This window comes from Primulina tabacum, chromosome 3 (genome assembly GCF_025594145.1).
Source record: "Primulina tabacum isolate GXHZ01 chromosome 3, ASM2559414v2, whole genome shotgun sequence".
Taxonomy (NCBI): domain Eukaryota; kingdom Viridiplantae; phylum Streptophyta; class Magnoliopsida; order Lamiales; family Gesneriaceae; genus Primulina; species Primulina tabacum.
The window spans coordinates 18,543,697-18,566,204 of record NC_134552.1 but is presented as its reverse complement, the minus strand read 5'-3'; the positions used below and the strand labels follow the sequence as shown (position 1 = coordinate 18,566,204).

General features: G+C 35.9%; 1 protein-coding gene across 2 annotated transcripts; it reads left to right on the top strand.

The window, feature by feature from the left end:
- Positions 1-389: 389 nt before the first annotated feature.
- Positions 390-22,305, top strand: LOC142540932 (DENN domain and WD repeat-containing protein SCD1). Of its 2 annotated transcripts, none has more exons than XM_075647411.1 (29): positions 390-929; positions 1,658-1,799; positions 1,899-1,999; positions 3,329-3,392; positions 3,540-3,653; positions 4,930-5,144; positions 6,166-6,220; positions 6,313-6,396; positions 6,540-6,735; positions 6,843-6,960; positions 7,063-7,126; positions 7,216-7,260; positions 8,567-8,642; positions 8,731-8,804; positions 8,915-8,965; positions 13,933-14,090; positions 15,031-15,078; positions 16,040-16,097; positions 16,204-16,287; positions 17,114-17,366; positions 17,448-17,647; positions 17,899-17,963; positions 18,141-18,264; positions 19,330-19,511; positions 19,615-19,686; positions 19,770-19,930; positions 20,053-20,094; positions 20,599-20,807; positions 21,925-22,305. In XM_075647411.1, exons 1-29 carry the CDS (start codon positions 472-474, stop codon positions 22,018-22,020), a joined length of 3,609 nt encoding a protein of 1,202 aa, XP_075503526.1. In that variant the 5' UTR covers positions 390-471; the 3' UTR covers positions 22,021-22,305. The 2 variants fall into 2 exon arrangements, with proteins under 2 accessions (XP_075503526.1, XP_075503527.1); XM_075647412.1 differs by having other exon boundaries at positions 653-929; positions 1,642-1,799.
- Positions 22,306-22,508: the final 203 nt, after the last annotated feature.

The window sequence follows — 22,508 nt, the reverse complement described above, 5'->3', positions numbered from 1 at the left end:
TAAAAACGAAAATTTGATTTTGTAGAGAGTTAAAACTATATTTTAGTGATTGTCAGGTATCGAATCCTAAATTATATTTGTAAATAATTTAAAGGATAAAAACGAAAATTTGATTTTGTAGAGAATTAAATCCCAAATTAATTTTTTCATATCCCAAAAATGAAAATTTGATTTTGTAGAGATTTAAATCCCATATTTGGGTGATTCTCAGGTATCAAATCCTAAATTAATAGTTTTTTTTAATTTTAAATAAGTTATTTAGATTTTTTTTACATAAATACAATTTCACGAAAAAATATGTATACATATAAGAAAACGATCATCCCATATGTATACACTTGTTGAGAATTATTTTAATATATATATATTTTTTTTAAAAAAAGGTTTATTTTCCTAAATATAGCTGCCACGACAACCAGGTTTATTCTTCGCAGATCTGGAGGTAATCGGAAAGCTTCAGCTGGTTAACGAATGGCCCGAATCTTCGAGTACTTCGTGGTGTGCGGAATCGGGCCAGAAATCCGAACCCTTGATGGGAACAAAGGATACCATGGCAATGGCGTCATGTACTTGCCCTTTCTGTTAGATCAATACCCTCCTCAAAATCACTCCCTTTATCCTCCACCTCCTCCTCAACTGCCCACTTGCGTTTTGCCAGCCGGCGTGCAGTTCTATGATTCCAATCACCCGTCATCCGATCCCAGGAGCTATCCAATTGTGTTAACTGAGGGGGATGGATCCAAGATTTATGTCAGTTGCATTGCGTTTAGGGATCGAGTGTGTGAGGACATAGCTGAGGCGTATCGCATTACTGCTGGTTCTTTCGCGGACAAATGCATTTGTCTGGTCTCGCGGGCGCCTAGTTTTCGCATTCTGCGGGATGCGTTGGAGGAAATATTCTTACTTTGTTTCTCGACTTCGGGAAGCAGGTACTAATGGTTCGTCCAGGTTGCTTGTTTTTTGTTTGTTTGGATTATTTATGATATTAATGTTTTTGAGTTTATATCAATTTTAGGTGCACCCAGTTGCTTAAAGCTCGTGTTTAGAGATCTTTCAATAATAAGTGACAAATTACTTCACAAGATCATATTCTAGCTGTTATCATACTTGCCTAGTTTTAGCTCATTGAATTTCCAAGTTATCCATCAATGTAGTCCTCAAACTAGTGGTTGTGAATTATACATGTTTTCGTGTCTCTTTATATATATATGCATCTTCTAGGCAAAGGTATATATACTATATATCTGTGGCTTCATACTTCCTTGATTGGCTGCCATCATGGTTTTTTGGAGTGGCCTCATTGGTTCTTTTCAAACCATTACCACAAAGAGAAATGAGGATCATTAGTTAAGACCCTGTTAAATGATGGGTGAATGATATCCTACTCTATGAAATATTAAATGTCAAAATTAAAGTGATTAAGGTTTTTCCACACCCTTAATTACAACTTTTTTGCTAGGTTTATATTACTGATGGATATGAGGCTCCGTAGATGATCTGATGACCAAGTCAAATAAATTTTACAGTCATTGAGTACATGTCTACAAGATCACTTCAAATGCAGTAGAATGAAAATGTTGTCTATTTGCTTTCCTTTCCGTATTAATGACTATTGTTTGAAGAGTGTTTTACTGTGCTCAGCTTTAAAACTTTTCAGCAAGCCACTCTGGGATGTTATAGCTTGTTTAGTCTCTAAAGTACCTCTGCCTGAACCTGGAAAGGACCGGGTGTTGTTTGCAATTGAAAATAGTCTGCTCGCTGTTGAGGTCCCACCCAAGGATGGACTTCCTCATGTTGATGTGTGTTACCGAATTTCTTTCTCATTCAAAATTTTTTCCATGGAATTTTTTAATTTTCTGGTCTGTACCTACCCGTACTCTATTTTCATGTCATGACAGATATCCTTCCAGCCTTTGTTCCAGTGTCTGGACGTTGATAATTTTATCAAACTATTTACAGCTGTACTGCTTGAAAGGAGGATTTTGCTTCGCTCAGACAAGTATTTCTTTATCCCGTTTCCTTTGGAGTTATTTGCTGCATAAGTATCATTTTTATGAACTTCATGATCACTATTATTTTTGGTGTCAATCTTCTAGCTAATATTAAAGGGGTATACCTTAGCTATGTTGCTTAGAGTTCTGTTTTTTCTTTTAATTGTTTTTTAAATGCTACATATTTATATAAGATTTATATTTATCCTTCTGAATAAAAATATTACCAACTATCTATTTATAAACTTAAATATATATTCTAATGTAATATGACTCTCAGCACTGCCAGTTATATTACTGTCCCTTGTTATGGGATCTCGTGATGGGGCGATTTATGGATGATTGTGAAGATCTGATGTTTTTTGATTTAAGGCTCGTTAGTGAGAATCTCACTATCTCTTAGATTCAAGGACCGTCATGAGGAAATATCATGATCTCTCTTAACACTTACAATTTGAGACTTCAGTGATCTTTTATTTATTTTCCATGCAAATGAAACAGTTTCTTTTAAAAAGAACAAAATCAGAAGCAGTGTTTTTTTAAAGAAAAGAATTTGGATATCTTTGTTATGTGAGGGAGTGGAGGGAAATGAAACTTGTTTCCTTTTTTATCCAACACTAATGTAAAGATTGGATAAAATATTAAGGTTATATTGGTAATTAAGGGAAATGAAACGTGTTTCCTTTTTTATTCAACAGTAACGTAAAGATTAGATAAAATATAAGGTTATATTGGTATTTTTTATAATGGCCATACCAAAGAGGCCATCATAGTTTCTATGGGTTTCACATTCTTAATAAATAGTAATAGTTATATACAAGAGTTCTCTCTTAATTCAACCAACCAAAATTTAAAAAATCCTAAGGATAATGATAAGCTAAATGCTTCTCTCTGAAGGGATAATATTTATTAGATATCTCAAATCCTCTAACAAAAGATCATCTTAGATCCTTCATTTCTTGGCTTCTTCGGATTTTTTTAGAAGAAATGATATTATATTGATTAACAAAATAAGTTACAAGCGAACCATAGGTCCACAAATAACGAAGTGAGATCCTTAATCAAAATAGATGAACTTAAAACTAGATCCCAATTCCTATATAAATTGTCTTCTTCAGATTTGAACCTACCATGTGCGAGCCTTTTGTATACAATGGGCTTTCCTGGGCTGTTTGCTGCATGCATGGGTTTCCATGGCCCAGGATATGGAAAGTGCAAATTGAGGTTCCTGGCAATGTCCCATATGACGGGAATTTTATGGACGTTGGTTCAGTTGACTTAGTGTTTTCTAACTATATTTGTCGGTGCTAATTGTGTTATCTGTATGGTATTTGCAGATACTCTCTTTTAACCCTTGTATCAGAAGCTGTATGCCATTTAATATATCCATTTCGGTGGCAGGTGTGTCATACTTTTTTTAACCATTGCTTATGAGGAGATTTTTTTTCTGTTTGAGAAACACCCAAGTACCTCTAAGTAATATGATTTTTATTCTTTGAATTTTTCAAATGAATGCTTTCTAATGATTTGATGTTTGCTGTTCTGAAGCATGTCTACATTCCGTTACTATTTTTCAGTGGAGTTGACTACATCGATGCCCCCACCCCGTATATGATGGGCCTTCATTCAGGTGTTGATACTTTTGGGCTTGTCATGGATGGGGTATGTTCTTCCTTCTGTATAAATATTTTAGTTCTTCTTTTCCTTTTGAGATTGTTTTCAAGTTCACACACCATTGTTGTTGCTTTTATTGCATTTTATATCTTATTTCTTTGAATTTTTTTTCATAATTTTGCTTGAAATATCTAAGTCAACAGTTGGGAGTAACTAAAGGTTGTTTGAAGGGATTGAAAAAAAAATAGATTTTCGCATTAATTGTTGTTTATATTGAATACTTAATTGTCAGAATCATTTATCTTAATGGTTTCCCAGATGTTTTCACATGTAAATATGACTTGTGGTTTGGTGCATGAAGTGCACCAGTCTTGGTGCCTTTAAAATGGAACATTGGTCTTTAAAAACCTAAGTATGCTTTGGCGTCCTGAGCCATGATCAGATTTGGAGTTAACATCAATCAATGATTAATTTATTTGGACAGTTATTTTGTAAAATAACTATAAAACTGGTTGGCTGAGTTGTTTTACTCTTTTGACGAGTATTTGCATTTTTTACTGTTGGAAGAAATGTCAATTCTAGCGAGGAACAATGAAATAGTTTTTGTTGGTTGATATAAATATTCGTATGATTCCCTTATAAGAGTACAGTTAAGCAGGGACATAACTGAAAGTTAGTGGACGGGCTAAGCCGCTTACAGTTCTCATGAATAATACCTGAGTAAACAAGGATATGAAAGTACGTTTCTAAATAAATTATGCAGGAACATTATAGGTATTTCAGTTCAGAGTAGGTGACTGCTCATCCCTTCTTCTTCCATCAATCATAGTGGGCAGTGTTCAAAAGTATTGATTGTATATTGCTAATCATAGCATTTGAATATTATCTGTTTTGTCACGGGCTTACAACATTAGGTTCCATAAGAAGATAATTGTCATTATGTGTTATGAGTATAATGGGACGTCACGTGAACTTTGCAAGCATGATTTCATGTCGATTTTTTTTAATCTCTAACTCTGTTATCAACTTTTTTAAGGATTATTCTCCACTCTGGTAAATCTTTAAGCTTTCAGATTAATTATTTACAGTATGACTTTTGTTCTGTTCTCTTTTGACTTATTCACGATCATGATGTAAAATTGACGTGACATTTCGTCGCTGGAAGAATGTAGTATTTGCTTGGGTGCTTAAAGTTGCTATTGACTACATCGGTCAATCTCTTATCTTTATTAGTACTGCTTCATCATTAACAATTATGATGAATTCTGATTCAGTGGCATGCCTGTAATTGATATTAGGTGTTGTTTCCTTCATTTTGTTGCAGGTAGTGGTGGTTGACCTCAAGCATAATCTCATCACCACAACGGAGGAAATTCCTCCCATACCTGAACCAGAGTATAGCTTTTTGCGTGGAGAAATAATGAAGTTGCTATATCCAAATGTTGTTGGCATCGACCAGATGAAGGGAGGTTCCTTCTTTGAGCAATGCCCAAGAGGTGGCGGTAGGACTTGGGGAGAGGATCATGATCTCCATCTTAGGTGATTCTTGTTGACCTATATGAACTCTCATAATATAATCATCGATGGGCTTATGCTTTCATCGTAACTGAATATAGATTGTGGTGTAATTTATCTCGTTCTTACCCTACATTCTCTGTACCGGTTATGCCCTTTTCAGTTGAAGATTTTTGTGACCATTAAGTAGTATCGCCATTTTTCTTGAAAACATTTGGTGCTCAATTTTTTATTTCTTACATGACACAGTACCACTATTTTTCACATTGATTTGGTTGAATGGGTAAAACTTTTTGAATATTTTTGACAAGGAAATCTGGTAAGGTGATAATTTTGAGGTTATATTATCATAATCATATATCTGCTAGGAACCCAGATAGTTACCTCTTTGACTAGTAATTATCCGTACTCACATTTAATGGGCAATTTTTCTATCAATGTCCTCCATACATATTTATGAATGTGCTCGTCTTTGTAAAGCACATCATGACGTCATGGGATAATGGATCTCACTACTTAATTAGTGAGCTATTTTTCTCCTACAGATTCTCTTCATAGTTGAATTATACTTACGTATATCATACTCCACACTTCATTTCACATATTTTTTTTGGTCGTGACTCAAGGTGATAATAGATTCAGGTATGTACTTGTATGCTCTATTTTGTTCAAACTCCGTGAACTTGATCAGATGACTTTATATATGGTGGCAGTTTTTTTTGGGTGAATTTGTATGTCTTAAGATTTGTATGATCGTTGTTCCATTTAGTTGGAATCCACACATTTAATGAGCCCTCAACCATACTTATGCTTTGGTTAGGGAATGAAATTTTTGGATGTTTAATCATTTTACTTGCACATGTTTTTATGTGTGCATGTGTGAGTGTGTGAGTGATACTCAGTGAGCTTTTACCTTCTTTTTACTATAATCTTCCCGCTGAACAATTATTTTCCTTGCCTCAACGAGCAGATGTGCTGATTTGCAAAAACTTCCCACCATTTAATATGTCTATCTCAACCTTGTAACACCTTTTTATTCTTGCAGGTTTATATTCCTGAAATTTTTTGCATCAATATTAGGTGGCTATCGCAATTTTATAGTATGGAGCTTTTGCCTTACATTTCTATAATTTAAATTTAAATAGTTTATTCAATAATCTGAATCAAAGTTACTGAATTGTTTTCTTGTCAGGAAAATACCGCAACTCATGTCTTCAATAGCCAGGCCTTTTTGAAAAAGCGTTCTCGGTCGACGAACCAGCCTCTGGATCCAATGGTGAGTCTTTTCATCTTTTTTCACTGGAACAAATTAGTAATTATAATAAGCTAGTTATGAAATTTCTATTAGTTTCATACATTTATATTTTTTATTATGAAAAAATAAAATCTCTTAATTTTCTATTTGTGCAATTACTACAGATTAGCCAGTTTGTAGAGTCCCAAGGTTTCTTTGATTATTTGGAGAGAGGTCTTGGTTCGGAAGCAAACGGAAACAATCTTCTTGACAAGTTACAAGATGCTATTGGGCGGGGACAAAACCCTATGACAATTCTCCCCACGCTTTTAATAGAGCCTGAGATCATAACTATTTCTGATCCCAGTGTGGCGACGCCAGGTAATCTTGATGTTTTGTGAACTGGATGCTACTAGATTAGACATATATACAAAGAGGTTCCTTGCATATTGTGAGCTGGATGTGGTACTAATTACTTAATGGGCCAGGTACCAAATATTGTTATGATAGGTTTCCTCCAAATATCCTATCGAAAGAGCTGGAAGACAAGAGGAAGCAGATACTGGCTGCAGCAAGTGGTGCTCTTGAATATAAGCATACTCCAAGGTAGACTGTGTATAAATTAAGATGAGACTTTATGTTATACTTCTAACTAGATGAATTTGCCTACTTACTGAAACTAATTTTGTTTTGTTTTATGACATGTAGTTCACCTTCAGTTTTTGTTAGTAAAGACAATAAGCCTGAAAGCTTGAGTCCAAGGGAGAGGGCTGTGAGTATCCTAATATATCAATATAGCGGTCAAGCACAAACCAACCCAACATTCATTGTTATTTTTGGATTAATTTCTATTTCTTACAGGCTGAAAGAGAGCGCATGGTTTTAGACATTAAAGTGAAGCTACAGGTGGTGCATTAGTTTTTATGTATTCATTTTCTCTAAAATATATCCCTACTTGGTTGAATGCATTTCCTGTATTTTACCTAGACCTCTTGGTTTTACCAAAGATTCTCTTTGTGAGCAACTTTAATGATATTGCTTGTTTGGTGGTGGAAACTATTTATTTCACTGACACAGTTATATGCACTTATGGTTTACTATATTTGATATGGCTGTGTAAGTTAGACTTATTCGGTGTCTAGGTCACCCTGGTTGTTCACACTCTCCTATCCTACATCCTAGCCAGGCATTTATGGACATTCATCTTCTGTATTTTAAAATGCTTTATGGATTGTGCTGCATGTGTTTGAATATTACTATTCTTTGGTATTAGAGTTTTGGCTAATTATCTTTTGCTATTTGAATTTTTGCAAAGAGCGACCTATGTCAGGTAACACAAGTATCCTTTACTTTCTGAATACTTAATCTGATCATTATATGCAAAACAAATTTGGCAAACAAACTATAGATCACAATACATGTTATTTGGGTTTGCAGGATATTTTCTGTGGCGTGATCTTTATGTGTGATAAAGTACAAGAGGATCATTATGTCATACTAGTTAGATAGGACTGTGACACTCTTCAAATCACCATCTTTTGACTTCAAGATGGATGTAGTTGTAACTCGACAACCTCTATATGTGTACTTGTAGGGATGTAATCGAGTCGAGCCGAGCCGAACTCTTGAATGTTTGAGCTTGGTTCGTTTATAATCGAGCCGAGCTCGAGCTTTATTTAACGAATATATGCATGGCTCACGAGCTTATTCAAGCCTTTATCGAGCCTAAACAAGCTTAATAAATATGAATTATACATTTAAATTTTCATTAAATTAATTAAAATGTAAATTATATATTTAAAGAAAAATATATTATTCTTATTAAAATTTGTAAATTTATTATAATAAATAAATTTAATAGATTTTTCTATGTATTTCATAAATAATATGCAAAATCAATAAATCAAATATCAAAACTATTATTTTTTCATCTAAAAAATTACTGATGAACTTACCAACGAACATGTTCACGAGCTAACGAGCCGAATACTGTAAAGCTTGAGTTTGGTTTGTTTATCTTAACGAGCCTCATTAAACGAGCTCAAACGAGCTTTTATCGAATCGAGCTTCGAATAGCTCACAAACGGTTTGGTTCGTTTACATCCCTATGTATTTGTTATCATTCTCAATGTTTCTTGCAAGAAATTGCCTCTCTCTCAGCAAAATATCTTATTCTGTTCTGTGTTCTATGGAATTTGTTTCTTCTATATAGGGATTGTGGCTCAGGCTTCTGAAATTAGGGGCTACTGATGATCCTCTTTCGTCATTTGAGTATGGAACCATCATCGGTATGCTTTTGTGACACCACCGAGTTTAAATATGTTTTCTTCAGCATGGCAGGTAAATTTACTTGGAACATATTTGTTACGCTGTCAGCTTTAATTGAGTCTGATGCTGAGGGAATTGGCGGTAGTGGTTTTGTTGAATGTATAAGAGAGCACATTCATTCGGTATGTTTTGTCTCAACAAGCACAATCAATTATAAGTATATCCTCTGCATGTTGACGTTCTAACTCAAGTACTCTCCCTCCAACCCCAACCCCAACCCCAACCCCTATAGGGATGGCCCTGTCAATTGACTGAAGAGCAGTTCATTGCAGTGAAAGAATTGGTCAGTTAAGCCTCCACTTCTTGACACATTCGCACAATGCAAACGTTTAGATCTTTTCATTTTTAAAATAATTGTATATGACAATTTTTCGCTTCATTAGAATTTATACTGCAAGTTATTTTTTCATCAAGCATGCTACTAGGTTTGTTGTAGTTTTGATCTCTGATGATTACTGCTCTTTCTTTACTTTTGATAATCCACAAGTGAGAGTTTTTTCATTTTTGGCTTAGATCATGTTATCTTCTCTGGCATGTTTGAAGACTGCCATCTTGGTGAATTAGTTCAGAGCAGGATAATACTATTGTGTGCAAATTCCCCATTTGAACCTCACCTATCTGTTTTATCAAATGTCTGTGTAGTTTGATATAAGAAAAATATATGCTGAAGAAGATGAATTCTTATTCCTGCCATCAACTGAGAATTAAAACCTTTACGTATACATAATAAATCGAAAGATAACAATGTAATCTAATTTAATGTTTAGAATATAAAACAGTAGATGAATGTTTATATAATAATCCAAATGCCTATCTTTATCTAATTTCGGATATTTAACGCTCTCCCTCAAGTGGGGTGGGTATATGTCGATCGTACCAACTTGGACACCAAGTCTTCAAATGTAGGTCGAAATAGGGGTTTGTTAAGATATTTGCAACTTGTGAATGGCTAGGAACGTAGTTGATTTTCAAGATTCCCTTATCATTTTTTCACTCATGAAATGATGATCTACCTCAACTAGTTTGATACGATCATGATGATCTGGATTCTTGGCGTTACTTGTCGCAACCTGATTGTTACACTTTAGTTCAACTGTCAGATTACCTTCCAACTTCAACTTGGTCAACAATCTTTGACATATTTCTTCGCAAATCCCATCGGCCAAGGAGCGAAATTCTGCATCTGCACTGTTTCTTGCCACCACAGTTTGCTTCTTACTACGCCATGTTAGTTACACGATACAAATGAACAATACCCAGATGTGGACCGTCTGTCAGTAGAAGATCCTACCTAATCAGCATCACAACATACATGTATATTTCTTGTGGTGGTTCTGCGAAAACATAGTCCCTTTCCAGGGGACCCTTTAGGTACTTCAATACCCGAAGAACGGCCTCCAAGTGTTCCTATGTTGGATTGTTCATGAACCGACTTACGACACTTGCAAAAAATCCAATGTCAGATCTTGTGTGAGAGATATATATCAACTTGCCCACTAATCTATGATATCTTCTTTTATCGACCAGTGGATTATCCTCCCTCTTTCCAATTTTTATATTTGGGTCCATAGGAGTATCAACAGGCTTGCATCCCAACATCTTTGTTTCTTTCAGGAGGTCCAAGACATTTTCTTTGTGAAATCAAGATTCCATGCTTTGATCTGGCCACTTTCATTCCCAATAAATATTTCAAGAGTCCTAAGTCCTTCATCAAGAATTTAATATTGTCAACATATACGATGATAATAAAGATCCTATCTTTGTAGGATCTTTATTGGAGTGTTTGAAAAAATCAGTTATCCATTACCTTTCAAGACTTTGGTGAACTTGTAAAACCCGGCTCTAGAGATTGCTTTCAGACCATAGAATGACTGTTGACAGTAGTCTCTGACTCAAATCCTCGAGGTATATTCATGTAAGTTTATTTTTCCAGAATCCCCATTTTTGACATCGAGCCGGTATAGATGCTAGTCTAAATTTGCAGCAATGGATAGGAATACACATACCGTATTTAGAATGGCTACCGGTGCGAAGGTTTCTTGATAATCCATCCCATGTGTTTTGGTATATCCTTTTGCTACTAGTCGTGCTTTAACAGTCTTGTGCTTAAATGTGAAGATCCACTTGCAACCAAAAGTTCGTTTCCCAGGTGAAAGTTCTGTGATCTGCCAAGTGTCGTTCTTTTCAAGAGCCTGGATTTCATAAAAGACAACAATCTTCAAATTTGGATTTTGGAGAGCTTCAACGATGGTTGATGGAACCTGTACTTTGTCTAAATTCACAACAGAGGCTCGATATGCAGAAGATAAATGATCAAGTGAGACAAAGTTACTTATAGTATGTTTGGTGCATGATCTAACTCATTTTCTCAAGGCAATGGACCTGCCATCAAGTTCATCAATATTTGTGAGTAAGAGCTCAACATACCTTGATTGTGGTTCAGAGAATCTAGCGGCAAGGAAGTAATGAGAGAATTTGGCGGCAAGGAAGTACTGTTGGTTGGCTGATTGTCCCAAGGTGAAGTGATCTTCTGTGAGAATAAACATGGTCAAAAGATAGAATAGGGTGTTCTGGATGTGGCTGAGAGGTATCTGGTGGGATTTAGTGGATTGTTTCAATTTGGGAGTCATTTGGTATGTCGATGAGCTCCAGATTATGAGGTTCGTTCATCACAATCTTCCCTTGAACCGAGGAATGTGGAAAGAAAGGTTGAGCTTCATTGAAAGTAACATCTATGGAGTAGTAAAATTTTCCGGTGATTTGAGAATAACACTTGTATCCTTTCTGATCAAGAGAATACCCTAGAAATATACATTTGAGAGAACGAGGATCAAGTTTGCCCCGATGTTGGGAATGGATATGCATGAATGCTCAACAACCAAATATGCACGTCCTATTTATTTGGTAAGTGGCAGTTAGGACGGCGTCATCCCAGAAATGATGAGGGAAATTACAAGTGAACAACAGAGAACAAGCAACCTCAAGGAGATGACGATTTTGCGTTCGGCGACACCATTTTGCTGAGGGGTGTGATCGAGATTTTCTTGCACTGAAAATCCTTAATAAAGTTAAATCTTTATGCTCGAATAAATCGCAAGTGCATGAATCAAGTTATAATATACTTATTTTCAGAAATTGATCTTTAGTAAAATATAAACGATATTTTGGAATGTTACAAGTCTAAATTGCATTCAAAGTAAAATTGTAATTCAAAGAAAAATAAACTAAGCAATTTGAAATGTAGATTAAAATCAAGTGAGAAAGGAATTTATTGGGAATTTTAGTTCACCTACTACCCCTCGTTTATTTCAGCTAATTAATCTTCACAATTCTCATGCTATTGACAAGATTCCCTAAATTGTTTACAAACTTTCTCAAGCTATGTTAAACTAATTCAATACAACGAAATAATTAAAGGTCTTTGATTATTTATCAAAAGTAATTGCTTACACGGTGTATGAAATCTCTTAACTTTTGACCTATTGGAATATCACTATCATCGTGTATTCAATTTTATATGTCTATGCAAATTGTAAATCCACGAATTATGCTACTCGTTCTTATTGGAATCTATTATCTCAAATTAATTCACAATATAGAATATTAAAGAAGTTAGATAGACATTAATAATTCAAAGAAAACAATAACACAATCAAGCAGGATAACAAAAGTTAAAGATTAAATTAACTAAAACAACATATTGGTGTAACCTCTCCTTAAATCGTAACAAATATGAAAAGTTAGTTACTAAACGATATCATCAAATTATCAAAACAATGTTTTTAAACTAGAAATACTAAAAGAAATAAAGAAGAAAGAAAACACTGCGTGAAAATCACGAGTTCTTCGCTTGCCTCCTCGACTCCGGGCGTCTTTCTCTCTACTTCTTTTGCTTGTGGCTGCTGAAAAGTGATAATCTCCTCCAATATTTCGAGTATTAGGGCTGCTTGCATCTAATTGTGTCCAATAATCCACTAGAGAAGTAAAGAAATCGCGTCCCCAAAAATTTTCATAATTCGTCTCACTAGGGTGGTAAGAAATGACCGCCCTAGCGCGACATTAACTGTCCGTGTTCTTGCAGATTCCTCGGGCGCGCTGAGGCGGTAAAAAGTGATTGTCCTAGCGCGAGATCTTCTGTCCGCGCACATAATTTTCTTCTTTCTCGTGCTGGGGAGGTAAAAAGTAATCGCTCTAGCGCGACCTGCACTGTCCAGCTTCCTTATACTTCATGTACTCGCGAGACCGTCCCAGCGCGACCTATTCTGTCCCACTTCATGAAATCTCCTAAATTATCATCTTTTCTAGCCAACTTTCCTGCAAATCACTAAATCAAGGTAAGCCGTGATCATATGCAACATTTAACAACAAACATAAATGAAATACGAACTTGACAAACGAATTCATACTAAAATAGATTGAAATCAACACAATAAAACACGTAAATATGACTCCCATCAGAGTGTCAATGCAAGAGTTTTGAAGAATGATCCCTTGAGTGATGTGATAATCACCCAAGTAAGAGTTAAAGAAATCTCTTGCCGGATCAGTGCGGAAGATTTGGATATTGGTGGAGAATTGTGTTCAGATCATAGCGTGTAAGGTTTTAAAAATCGTGGAAGCCTCGTTCTTTTCTTTTGTGAGAATTACCCAAGACAGACATGATCATCCACAAATAATAAGAACCAACGTGTACCGTTTATGTTTTTCAGGATATTCCTTTTTTAAATAACGCATCAGGACGATGACCGTCTCCTTTGTATGCAGATTCAATCTACTTGACAGTTGGTGATTCTTTACAAATGTATAGGCTACAGAAAATTGGCGAACATTCAGTAATGATATGCTTGTAAATACAGACTCTTGAATTTAGGTGCAAATGTGCTTGCATTCATTTGATTGCAACTAGATGCCATCACAAGATGTGTATGAAAAGAACAGTGGCAGTCAAAATGATACTATATTTTATTTTCCTGAAAGTAACGTATGATTCAACCTTGTGGACTGGCTGGCAACGCATACTCTAAATTTTTACCTCAATTCCAGTCGTTTAATGTGAGCGCTTTTACGGAACACACATGTTTTATGACTCAACATTCTTTTTTGGTAGAAAGTGTACAAAATGTCGACTAGTATCTGAATTAGCCCACAATTGAATAGATGAGTAATTTTAACATGTATGAGGTTTTCATATTGGCTAGTGAAAAAGGGCACCTTGCTAACCTGAAAGTGATTTGCTTGGCATAATCACAGCTTAAAACAGCAATCAATCTTGCTACAGCCCGGAATGACATGGCCACTGTTAGAGATGCACTGGAAGTGTCTTCTGAGATGCATAAAAAGGATGTAAACAATGTTTCACATTATGTTCAGAGACACCTACGGTCTCTTACAATCTGGGAGGAGTTACGGTATGCATTCTTCTTTGGTATGACGCAGCTACCTACAATGACAAGTACTCATAATTATCCTCAATTCCAAATATCATTGTGGAAATTGTTAGAAAAACTCAAACAAATTTGTGACCTTTTTCATTCAAAAATTGGAAAATAAGTTTATAAATTATCGATGTTAATAACAAAATAAGAAATGTGAATTTAAGGAAAATGTTAAATAAAATAAAAACTACTCATTGCCAAATTGACTGGCAATTGCAGTAATATGATTATATTTGAAGATTCCTGGGGTTTGGTTGACAATTTCCTAGGCCGCCCGGCCAAAAACGTGTTTTGGTGGGTTGTCGGTCAGCCCGCCCCGCTAGACCGTTTAGTGGAATATTTCAAATTCTTTTAATCTCTCTTTAACCCTGTAAAATTGTAGGAAAATTTCTGAAACCTTTAAGAACTTTCCGGAAAATGGAGGAGATTTTGCAAAAACAGAAATGTTAGTTGATTTCATTTCGGTTTGTAATGGATCCAAAATCTGGGTCCAATTATTTGATGCATCATGAAAAATTAAACCAATGGCGCTCTACTTGATAAGTTTACAAATAACTCTGAGGTTGACTTTGAGACGAAACTGATTGAGATCACAACATGGCAACTGGAACTTTAATTATGATCCCCGACTTTTATACTGCACCTTAATGCTGACACTCTTCCTGTTAAGGGAATGAATTTTTTTTTTGTATACTTTCTGTTTTAATGTATTGAATTACATCCACAAATAATTAGTATTCATTGGGAAAATATTAATTGGTTACTGGATAGGTTCTGATTCAAAACAAAGAAAATTAATTCCAGTAAGCACATTGGTTCAAATACTTGAAATACCCGTTCATTTGATATTTGTGCCAAAGATTGACTACATATATTTTACATGAAAAACTTTTGCTCTACGGTTTTGTTGCAGCTTTTGGGAAGGATATTTTGACTACCTGCTCGACTGCTCCTCCAGCAAGTAAGGATATCATTATTTTGATGCTCCTTTCTAGGAAACGGTTCATGCAATCAAATAAGCAAGTTATTATGACCCTTATTGGCATAAAATTGTATTTTCTATTCTGATTGATTGTGTTCCTTGACTAAAGCTAAAAAATGCTCGCTCAAGAGTTTTCTTTATTTGAAACTCATTTATTGAGGTCTCTACTCTGTTTTTGCGTGGTCTACGGTCTACCGAGGAAGGCGTTTAACCTCTAGTACAAGGATCTGCTTCTTTATGAAGAAGTAAGCAAGTCTCAAGTCAAATATAAGCCCAATATAGATGCCTTAATGCATCATTATATATTTAGGAACGAGGGAGACAGACAAAGTGAAAAGTTCCAAAATGGTGCTTGGATAATACGATTTTGAAAGTTAATGTGGAAGGCAATGATTCATGCAGGTATTGCATGTATACAAAGATATTATGAAAAAAGTGATTGGTTAGTTACCATGTTAAAAAATGATGATTTGACATGTAAATGATGTGTTGTTAGAAAAAAGTCGTAGAAGAAAGAAAGAAGGGAATAAACGATGTCAAACTCACTTGAGTAAAACAAGAGAGAAGATAAATCAAGCTCCAAGCAATCAGGACCTAGCCACCAAGCTTGCATTGGTTTCTAGTGATGAAGATCCTATAATCTAATTTACACTGGTATCTTACTTTGCTGCTTAAGTTGGCGGCAAGAAGTGGGATTATATCAGGGGTGAAGTAGGAGAAAAGAATTTTTTCCATACCAAGATTGCAACTTCAATCATTTATTAATTGTTATGTGTGAAATATTCATTGGTTGTAGTCAAGCCAGAGGACTCATTCACACAATTTTTTCTGACATATCTTCTCTCCCCATAAGGAAAAATAGGTAGAAGAACAAGTAATGACCAAAATGAAAAGTGAAAGGCGCGTGCTTCACATTTTGTTTGTGCTTTTGTTGTCTCAGGTCTACCAATTATGCGACATTAGTTACAGCACAGCTAATCATTGTGGCGACACATATGGTATTTCTTCTGCCTGCTGTCCCATGGTTTCTCACTCTATTCCCTCTCTTGAAGTTTTTGTTCTTACTCTCGTTACTGTCAAATTCTCTTTGGTAATGTTATGAAGGCTGGTTTGGGACTTCCTGACACGGATGCTTGGTTCATGATTGAGACGATAGCAGGAAAGAATAACATTGGATACAAGCACATTGTAAGTTACTTTCCCTTCCTTCTCAGATGGACTTAGTTTGCTTGCACTCTGTCGTTCTAAAATGAATGGCTTGGAGTATAGCTTTTGTCTTTCAATTGGATGCCTTGCATCCTTCAAATTATGTGATTTGCAGCAACCTATCGAAAACGTGTATGATTTGGCTTGTTCGCTTCCCAATTCATATTATTTATTTTTTGATGAGTTACAATAGTAATCAATGTTAACTAAGTGATACTCACAACTTAAAAGTTTCATTGTTACCTTTCCTTCTATAAAGCCGACAAATCCAAATTTTTTCTAGACTAGAACTAGACATTCGGGATTTTGTTAGGTTTCAAACTTCTTGGTAACTTGCTGAAGTTGGTCTATATTAAAACTTTCAACAATATTTGATAGTCGAAGCTGCATAAGTTGATCTCTGAACAAAGTAGTATGGCTTCTCATGTGATGGGTCCTCATGAATGCTATCCAGGCCTGGAAGACTGTAGCGGAACTGGATGGTAGAACTTGCATACAAAGAGGGTCGTTAAATGTTCACGAGTTTTTGAAAAGCTAAAAATGTCATATGTTGATGTGTAATTGTACATTTATAATCTTTGGCGCATCAGCAAAATATCGTACTGCTAATATCTGTGTGAAAATGTCTGTTGATAATACAAAGCTTGCAATGTTAGTATCTCAGTATCAAGCAGGTACACAAGTACTGCAGTCTAGATATCACTCTCAAATTTACCTCCAATAATGGAGATTCTATAAGTTATTCCTTTTGCAGTTTAGAACAATTTTTTAATAGTCTATATTTTGCTATTTCACAAATATTTATCAGATAAAGCTCCGAGGATTCCTGTCTCATATCCGACAAGTTTGCAGTGGATATTGGGGAATATCTTCTGGAAAATTCCAATCTGCCCCTTCATACGGATTGCCTTCTCCACGTCCACAGGATGTTTCTGATACCACTCAGCAATCTTCCGAGGCTTCTGTTGTTGGAAGAAGCTGGGTCCAGAGCATGTTTAGCCGGGATAGAGCCAGCTCTTTTAGTCGTGTCCGTAAGTGGGCATCTGATAGCGACAGTTTAGGTAGACATCCGGCTTCTTAAGTAGAATGTGACATCACGTAATTATATTGCAATGAGACCATTGTATACTATGCCTTTGCAGACGTAAATGAGAATGGATCTCTGTACAAGCAAGATGTACATGCAGCTGGGCAGAAGAAGGTGCAAACCAATATCCGCATGCTAAGAGGTCACACTGGAGCAGTCACTGCCTTACATTGTGTGACCAAAAGAGAAGTGTGGGATTTAGTTGGTGACCGTGAAGATGCGGGATTTTTTATTAGTGGAAGCACAGACTGCACGGTGAGATAAAATAGTATATTAGAAGTTAGGCCATGAATTTTTTTTTTTTGTACCATGCTATCATTTATAGAAGCTATTCTAAGTGGGTGTTCATTCTCTTCCACTTTTTGTTTCCTTGAAATGCACAACCACCCCTTGTTTTTTTGAGACAAAAGCTTCTTTTGACCATGATGTCTACAACACTTGAGAATTCTGAGCATCAGGCATTTTCTCAGCAAATCTTAGAGGTGATTTTGTATTTGTTATCGCAGGTTAAGATATGGGATCCCAGTCTTCGTGGTTCTGAACTCAGAGCAACTTTGAAGGGGCATACTAGGTAACTGCAATGCTTGTTTTTTTTGAGTATGTTTGTTTGGATATGGATGGTTTGATCTTCTCGTGCATGCAGTTACAGAATGATCTATGCCAATGACTAAAGCCGTACTAAATACAGTTTGTGCTGAAACGTTTGAGGGTTGATATTGTCATTTTCTATTTTATACTTTTTGCACAGAACTGTGCGAGCCATAAGTTCTGATAGAGGGAAGGTGGTTTCTGGATCTGATGACCAGTCTGTTCTTGTGTGGGATAAGCAGACAACTCAGCTTCTAGAAGAACTGAAGGGGCATGATGCACAGGTATGGGAGCTCTGTTATGCCTGAATATGTATAGATTGTATTGTATTTCTGGGCACATGGTTCTATTAAAAAATCATTAAATGATGCACTTAGTTCAGAATATAACCAACGTGCAACGGAAAAGAATTACATTGAGGAGGGTTATCAGATTGAGCTGTTAATATTTTGAAAATGGAAACACATGAACTCATTCAACGTCACGTTAAGATAGGGTAGTTCTGGGAATCTGGAGATCAGTCATTTCTGATTTCTTGAATCTAACTACCTTTTGTGAACGCATTGTAGATCTCTTTGTAAAAATATGTGCTTAATTTTGCTTATTTTGAATTGAAAAAGTGATGAACTCATTCGTCATTGGGTTGTGCAATGTATCCCCTTTCAGTCAATTTCATATTTGCCAAACATAAGAGTACATCTATTTCTGTAACATCAGTGCTTATTCTATGATTTTAGGGATTTCATAATCACTCAAGGAATTATGTAGTTGGGTATTGTCAAAACTGGTGATGTAACACATAAAACATTGTCTTGAATTTGGAGACACGAGTCTTGATAGGCTTAGTAACAGACAACTCATAATTCATCATTTTCACCTGAATGTAACGGTGGACTTTAACAATGGCTTTAGTCAGGATAACCTGAACCTATCACTGAACAGCTCATGCAGATGATTTACATTACCTACTTGTTCCTAGCCTCTACTTGAAATGCTACTCATTTGGGTCAAATATTTTACTCTTACTCTTACTCTTTATGTATTTATTTTCTTATTTCTTATCTATTGTTCGTTGAATATTGAATGTGAAGTATATATGATCTAATCACTGTGATCTGATATTGTATTTTTAAACTTCGTGTAACTGATACTTGGAGTCAGTGTTGTAACATAATTCTGTTCATCTTTTTGTCAGGTAGGGCATTTTATGCATGGATATGTGTTAAATAAATCTTCATTTGTCTTTACTTTTATTGAATGTTTCTGTAGTTCCATCTGATTGATAAGCAGATTGGTGCATTGATGTCTCGTTTGCTACTTTGGCTAATGCTTGCCATGCTCTCTTTTAGGTCAGCGTTGTACGAATGCTCTCTGGTGAGCGTGTCCTCACTGCTGCACATGATGGAACTGTGAAGATGTGGGATGTAAGGACAGATACCTGTGTGGCTACTGTAGGTCGCTGTTCAGGCGCTGTTCTCTGCATGGAATATGATGATTCCACTGGGATCTTGGCTGCTGGAGGCCGAGATACGTATGCCACTTAAACTTTCATATACTTTGATATATGCAACTACACAGGTATTATCACCATGGTGGCCTTATCTCCCCTGACATATTCGAATATCCATTTAAAGGGTTGCAAACATTTGGGACATTCGTGCTGGAAAGCAGATGCACAAGTTTTTAGGACATTCAAAATGGATTAGGTAAGTCACAATGTTTTAATGAATCATTTGTCACAGCATGTTAAAAGTGTGGTATCTTAGGCAGACTCTGCCCATCTGAACAGGTCTATCAGAATGGTTGGAGACACTGTACTAACAGGTAGTGATGATTGGACTGCTCGAATGTGGTCTCTCTCTCAAGGAACATGCGACGCTGTCCTAGCCTGTCATGACGGCCCAGTTTTATGTGTTGAATATTCTGTGTCAGATAAAGGGATTGTAACAGGTTAATAATATTTGCTTGATACTTGTGGTTTACATTTGATATTGTCAAGGTTGTGTTGCTTGCGAAATGATTCAAGTAATGAATTTATGCACTAATTTTTTATGCCGTTTTTATATATTCAGGATCAAATGATGGACTACTACGATTTTGGGAAAATGATGATGGTAAGAGTTATAGATAATGTAACTTATCTAAAATGGTAATATCCTGATTTGCAATTGAGGTTAAAGATATTGACAAATTGCATCAGATTATTTTAGAAACTGCTAGGTTGCCCCTTGCAGAATTTCTGTATTGAGGGCTTAATCTCCTATCAATAATCTATCCTACTCGGTCAGCACTTGTGTAAATTTGGATCATTTACTTTTCATTTTACAGAAGTAAAGCCCTCTCCGGGTGTACTTTTGTATATTGCCAAGAGATGCTTGACACAAATAGTGCATTCTAGGGCTACACAACTTTGCCCCAGATGTAATAAAATACCCTTCGTTTTGCTATTGTGGCTTGTAAGTTTTTCCAGAAATCGAAAGTGTATTGGGATTGTTTAGAATTGTGGAATGCAAATTAATAATCACATAGGTTAGTATTTTATAATATATATTGTAGTTGTCTATCTTATTATTTTAACTACCACCATGTACCTAACACTTCATTTATGATAAACTTAGGTGGCATAAAATGTATCAAGAATGTTACTATTCACACGTCTTCCATATTATCTATCAATGCGGGCGAACACTGGTTAGGAATAGGAGCAGCTGATAATTCGATGTCTCTCTTCCATCGGCCTCAAGAGAGACTTGGTGGACTCTCTAACTCAAGTTCAAGGATGGCTGGGTGGCAACTCTACAGGACCCCACAAAAAACAGTTGCAATGGTAAGGTTTTTTCTCTATTTTCTTTATTATCTTTGCTCTGAAGCCCTTGTGATTCCTAATTTTTTGAACAAATATCCTGTGTGTTATTCTCCAAGCGTGAGACATACTGTTTTCTCAATGAAGTGCATGTAGACCTACACGTGTTTGGTTCTGTCACGATGCACTGGGTTATGTATGATAGCTATGTTATCATAATAGACTTCCATGGGAGACATCTTCTCAACTTTTCCTCGTGAACAACCAGTCTAAGCCAAATCAACTTACATATTCCAAGTGTGATTGCTTTAGGCTCTGGTTTTGCCCTGCTATGAGTCACTACACTTTGTTTTTCTTTTTTTCCCTCCTGTCACTAAATTACCCCATGCTCTTGTACCATAACCCAAGGTGACTTCTATTTTCAGTTGAACCTGCCAGTTTATGACTGTAGAACACTTTGATTCCTTTTTGTTCTCTTTTTCTGAAGTACAACCCTTTTCCATAGAGTTGTGTCAGGTACCTTAAGGCTTAAGATGTGATAAACTGGGTCACAATGAGCTTGTTGAGTGTCATGCGAAGTGGTATCTGCTTGGCTAGTGAAATGTATCACATGGGAAACAAGTGGTATTTTTATTTTTAAACAAGGTTGGAAATGAATCTAGATATACTCGAAGACTAGGATGACGTGACCAAGATGCCACACATAACTTTGTTTAGACTTGACACATAATTCACTCTTTGATGCCAGAGCTTGTTCACATTTAGTTGCCTTTGTTCTTCGCAGCAGTTCCAATCATTCTTCCCAAACTAAAATCCTGAAATGCACAAATTTGTTGGGAAAAATTACACACCACTATCTAGCAGTCCATGTTAAATCCATTTTTATCAACTTCTGAGAACTCATCCTGTGAGCATATCTAACCAGCCCAGGTCCCCTGGTCCCCGGTTGCATATAATTTGGTCTTTTTCCTATTATAAAGGGTGGTTGTACAGTTGCAAAAAGCTGGCTGTATGTAATGTCTTTCATTGAACATCAAAAGTTTACTCCAACTGCATTTACTCCATGTTCTCTCTGTGACACTAAAATGATATCAATATACAGAATCTTGATGTTTACAATTCACTCGTGATGGATTTTCAGGTTAGATGTGTTTCTTCGGATCTTGAAAGGAAGAGAATCTGTAGCGGGGGACGCAACGGGATGCTTAGGTTGTGGGATGCAACCATTAACATCTAACTTCTTCATACCCTGGTTCAATTTTGTCAATCTGATCTTTAAGCTTCTTCACATCTGTCTGTGCTTATTTGGCGATGACCCTTGAATGTTGCTGCTACCACTCTATTATCCTATGTATCTCATGTCATCTAAACAATCTATGTAATTGAGGAAGGAGGGCTTTATATATAGCAACTATGTTGGTCACCTGGGTGGTTTCATTGTAAATTTACTCTCGTTTTCATGTCTGAAAAATCTGAAGGAAAAGTCTCATTATTGCATGCCAATACGATCATTTTTAGGTTAGTTTATGATGATTAAATTATTTGTACAATCCGATTGACGCGTACTTCTCCACTAGCCTCCTTTATGGAACCTAAAACTACCTAACTTATATTGACAAAATAATCAAGTGGTAGCAAAGGTCAATTTTGTATCCTTATTCCTCCCAAAAAGGACCCACAAAAAAAAAAACCTTACTTTAAGAAAACTAAAGGAAAAAGTTATTT